Genomic DNA, 5,000 nt, shown 5'->3' with positions numbered 1-5,000 from the left:
CACTCAAATCGCCACCGACGACAGAGTAGCACTTGCTATACAAACCACACCCACTAACTGTCACGTGACCATCTAAATCGATGACGTCACTCAACAGCTTTTTCCTCTGGCACGCGACTACTTTCCTCCTCACAACTGGAGGGCAGTCGACCTCCACGAATCGACTCGGTCGTCGACCTGCTGCGTGGAGTCTCCAGTAGAGCGTATCGAAGCCTGCACCGAGCGACACTATCTGACTATCTCTTCCCTTTCTATTGCAGAGATCGACGAATTGTCGACAAAAGGTTTCCACCGCCTTCACGCGTGCGTAGTAGCCTCTGCTTATTTCCGGTGACCTGCGACTCGATGAGCGGCTGAAGCACGTGACGAAGGGGTCGTCCCAGTATCCTTTCTCCACGGCGTAACGCTTGCAACTTGTAGCATCGTCGTTCGTCGCTTGAACTCCGGCGGCCATCGTGCGCATGCGCAAAGGTTATTAATATCAAAATGTAGTAAAAATGTTAATATAAATGAAATTATGTAAAATGCGTTAATTGATGAGGACTCTTGTTGTTTAATTAATTATATATTTAATTATATATTTAATTATTAATTAATTTATATATTTATATTACTGTTTGCATTAATTAATTTATATATTTATATTATTGTTTGCATTAATTAATTTATATATTTATATATTTATGTTATTGTTTGCATTAATTAATTTATATATTTATATTATTGTTTGCATTAATTAATTTATATATTTATATTATTGTTTGCATTAATTTTTATATTTCTCATGTAGCTAGCTACACACGTTAGAAAATTTTATCCACAGGTTGCAGCTCTATCTAAAATTTAAAATTTAGAGTCTGCTTGCTTACCTTCAGTGTACACTTGTGGTTGCTAATTCTTAATTATTTTACGTACTGTATTGCTCAGGTTCGCAACATTAGGTTTGCCTAACGCGCGCTACATAGTGATAATGACGTAATCGGCATACAAATTTATTGGTTGCACTAACTCCAGCGCCTATGCGTACCGCATGCTACAAACAAACGTGTGACTTCCGTTAGTACCGAGGGTCATCCCTCACAACATTCAATGCAAAGGTGTTAATTAATTAATTTATTTACACAATATATATGCGAAGACCAAAGATAGAAAAGTGCACAACTCGATGTAAACGCAATATCAATTACCTAAATTTAATTCGTTAATTAATTAAATACCAAATATGCTAATATAAATGCATTGACGTCACGGCCCAGTGCACACGTGCGATTTCGCGCTAAATTGTTCTCACGTGCTACACATTGCCAGTTTAGCACGTGCCTGTCGTCATGACATCTCCGCGTGTTTGCACTACCAAGCACTAGCCACATCCCCACACCCGATGGTCGACTCTTCGCTGCGTCCTCGCCCCAAGTCGAGCACACTCTTCCGCACCGACGCCAACGCCTCGACGTCCCACGACTCGCTCCAGGACTCCCGGCGCGCCCGTTCAGCCCACTTCCTCACCCGCCACGCATCCCGCCAATATCTTGCCGCCCAACACTTTCCCGACGCGATCAACTTCAAGAGATGCAACGATGACGTACCGTCACCGCATCGGGAGGACAACCCGGTCGTAGATCCGGTCTCCGGCGTTCTAGCGCTGGGGATGGACACCCAAGCCACGCCCCTCCGGATGTCCACATGGCCACGTGCAAAGTCTGCAAGGAGTCCGTCGAGTAAAAGCGTGCGGAGGCCTCCACAGCGAGCTAAGTCTACTGTTGTTGTCGTCGCGTCCGCGCGCGTTGCTGGAGAGAGGAGGCTGGCTGTGGCTCCTGCACGCGGTCTGTGGCCACGCCCATTGATTAGTGCAATGAGTTCAATGTGTTTGGCGTGTTTTGTGACAGGTTGGGTGACTGAGCGAGGTGGTAGTGCGACGCCCGAGATCGAGAGGTCTGTTAGTCCGGATCTGGAGCTGGAGGTGAAGTGTGGTTACTGGTGGAGGGTTAGGGGTTGTGTGTTGTTGATGTAGGTTGTGGGTTGTGGTGGTAGGAGATTGGCATGCAGCAGGCGAGGACGCAGGAAGAAGATGGGAAGGCGTTTAGAGATGCTCTGGTGGCTAAAGCGCTTTATAGGACGTCGACTCAAAGGTTTGAATGCGTTTGGTATTGTGTGTGTGTGTGTGTGTGCGTGTGTGTGTGTGTATGGTGTGTGTGCGTGTGCGTGTGTGTGTGTGTGTGTGTGTGTGTGTGTGTGTTTGGTGTGTGTGTTTGGTGTGTGTGTTTGGTGTGTGTGTTTGGTGTGTGTGTTTGGTGTGTGTGTTTGGTGTGTGTGTTTGGTGTGTGTGTTTGGTGTGTGTGTTTGGTGTGTGTGTTTGGTGTGTGTGTTTGGTGTGGCGCGCGCGCGCGTGTGTGTGTGTGTGTGTGTGTATGTGTGTGTGTAGTGCCACACGTGAGATGGTTAGAGAGGAACAAGGAAGTGTATAGCTTATTAGTAGAAATGACTGTTCTTGCATGTTGTTCTCAATTCATTATTGTTAATCAAGAAACACAATATAACATTTAGTAGCAAACTGCAAGAAACAGACTGTCAATCACTGACATACATACTAAACACATCAGATAGACAGACAGACAAAGAGACAGACAAATAGACAGACAGACAGACAGACAGACAGACAGACAGACAGTGTCTGTTTTGCATTTAGTCTTAGAAATGTATAACGTAGAGTTTGTGTTTCAATAAATGAAATTGACAGACAGACTGACAAACAAACAGACAGACAGATAGACAGCCAGACAAACAGATAGACCGACAGACAGACAGACAGACAGACAGACAGAAAGACAGAAAAATAGACAGACAGAGAGACAGACAAGTGATAACCTGACAGACTGGGATGACAACCAGACAGAAACAATAAAAACACCAACCCAGCAACACACAATATGGCAGTGATGCACCATTTACAATACAAACAGATACAACAATAAATGTTTTCAATTTAGTGCTTATGACGACGTCCAATGGTACAAAAAGTTGCCAGCTCGACCATCACCCCCAGACCATCATGAGAGCAAACCCGACACAATATCAACTCGACTCAATATCAAACGCTACGCCTCAGCACCAGCAGGCTGGCAGGTAGGATCTCAAATATCATCAACACAAAAAACACAGGCAGACACAGACAGACACAGACAGAGACACAGACACACACATGCGGACACACGCGGACAGACACAGACAGACAGACAGACAGACAGACAGACAGACACACACACACACAGCACCACACACACACACACACACACACACACACACACACACACACACACACACACACGAGGACACAAACAGACAGATAAACCGACAGACAAACGACACACACACACACACACACACACACACACACACACACACACACTCACGAGGACACAGACAGACTGACAAACAGACAGACTGACAAACAGACAGACAAACAACACACACACACACACACACACACACACACACACACACACACATGGACAGACACACACACACGGACACACACATGGACAGACACACACACACTCACACTCACGAGGACACAGACAGATGGACAAACTGACAGACAAACAACACACACACACACACACTCACGAGGACAGACAGACAGACAAACTGACAGACAAACAACACACACACCACACACACCATACACACACACACACACACCACACACACACACACACACACACACACACACACACACACCACACACACACACACACACACACTCACTCACACACTGTTGATATCTTTCAGGCTGTCGGTCGAGTATGGGATTATGTTCAAGCGCGTGATGGACACCACATTCGAGGACCTCAAGCGGTCGTGTTGTACGTACACTGTATACTGTATACTGACCACCAAGTCTGCATGCATACTGACCGATTTGCGTTTTCTTTCAGCCACAGCTCACACAAAAAAGACAAGATTCCCAACTACTAGTAAGGCTCACACACTACGAAACGTGTACACATTCTCAAAAAAATTAAAAAAATGATGACGTTGTGATAGCTGGTTGCCAGGGGCAACTAACTGTATTACACTAGAGTGTTGTCTCTGTGTTGCAGTGGGCATTTGCCTGATCAAGAAACGGCCGAGAACAGCGAGATTCCGATGGGACGATACACGCAAATATATCACTTGAAGCCACGACCGACAAAAACCGCTTGGTCAGTGACATCACGTGATCTCATCCAGTTTAGACTATTTGATTGGTTGTGCGCAGTAAACAGAACATTCCAGGATATTGCGGTCACGTTCACTGGACTGCCAAGCACGTGACTAACAGTGATTTGGGATCGCCACTCAAAACGACGACAGGAAGAATACATAGGTAAATATGATGGTTAATAACACACACACACACACACACACACACACACACACACACACACACACACACACACACACACACACACACACACACACACACACACACAGAGGCAAACAACAGGCAGGTGGGATGCGGGTAGGACGGGGAGGGGGACAGCAAGTAGGAGAGAGTTGAGCATAACCTGTTGGGTACGCCCGTACTAAATTCCAGACCGTCTCCCAAAAGAAATGATTCTTGACCGTCGCTCATTTCTTTTGGGAGACGGTGTGGAACTTCGAGACTACAAATTTTCTAGAGAATAAGTACACACACAAACACAGGCACACAAACACACACACACACACACACACACACACACACACACACACACACACACACACACACACACTTTATCTTTCTGCCCTGACCATCAAGCACAATGTGAACATTTTGAGCATGCACAAAGATAAAAACTAGCAAACGGACGATATCGTCCAGAAGCATGGAGTATACATTTACCAGTATGTCCCAACTTAAGTTACCTGGCTGCTAAGTTTGATTGAAACAACTCGCTGACAGTCGGACATACAGACAGTCACTCTGAGTGGGTATACAGACAGTGGGTATGCAGGCAGTGGGTATACATAGAGACAGT

At 45.7% G+C, this 5,000-nt stretch overlaps 2 protein-coding genes across 2 annotated transcripts in view; one reads left to right on the top strand and one right to left on the bottom strand.

Moving 5' to 3' along the window:
- LOC134192892 (leucine carboxyl methyltransferase 1-like) overlaps positions 1-454 on the bottom strand; it is a 1,040-nt gene extending 586 nt beyond the window's left edge. The window contains exon 1 of the mRNA XM_062661647.1: positions 1-454. This exon is cut by the window's left edge and continues 586 nt beyond it. Within this exon, the coding sequence (XP_062517631.1) occupies positions 1-454 (454 nt within the window).
- Positions 455-1,207: 753 nt separating this feature from the next.
- Positions 1,208-5,000, top strand: part of LOC134193029 (protein SPMIP7-like) — a 4,955-nt gene continuing 1,162 nt past the window's right edge. Inside the window, exons 1-8 of the mRNA XM_062661810.1 lie at positions 1,208-1,823; positions 1,887-1,960; positions 2,032-2,129; positions 2,988-3,123; positions 3,790-3,863; positions 3,936-3,974; positions 4,101-4,202; positions 4,259-4,366. Of these exons, the coding sequence (XP_062517794.1) occupies positions 1,382-1,823; positions 1,887-1,960; positions 2,032-2,129; positions 2,988-3,123; positions 3,790-3,863; positions 3,936-3,974; positions 4,101-4,202; positions 4,259-4,366 (1,073 nt within the window). The 5' untranslated portion in view covers positions 1,208-1,381. The remainder of the gene's footprint in view (positions 1,824-1,886; positions 1,961-2,031; positions 2,130-2,987; positions 3,124-3,789; positions 3,864-3,935; positions 3,975-4,100; positions 4,203-4,258; positions 4,367-5,000) is intronic.

Source organism: Corticium candelabrum, chromosome 17 (genome assembly GCF_963422355.1).
Source record: "Corticium candelabrum chromosome 17, ooCorCand1.1, whole genome shotgun sequence".
Taxonomy (NCBI): domain Eukaryota; kingdom Metazoa; phylum Porifera; class Homoscleromorpha; order Homosclerophorida; family Plakinidae; genus Corticium; species Corticium candelabrum.
The sequence above is the reverse complement of the archived record's forward strand: the minus strand, read 5'-3'. Positions and strand labels throughout refer to the sequence as shown.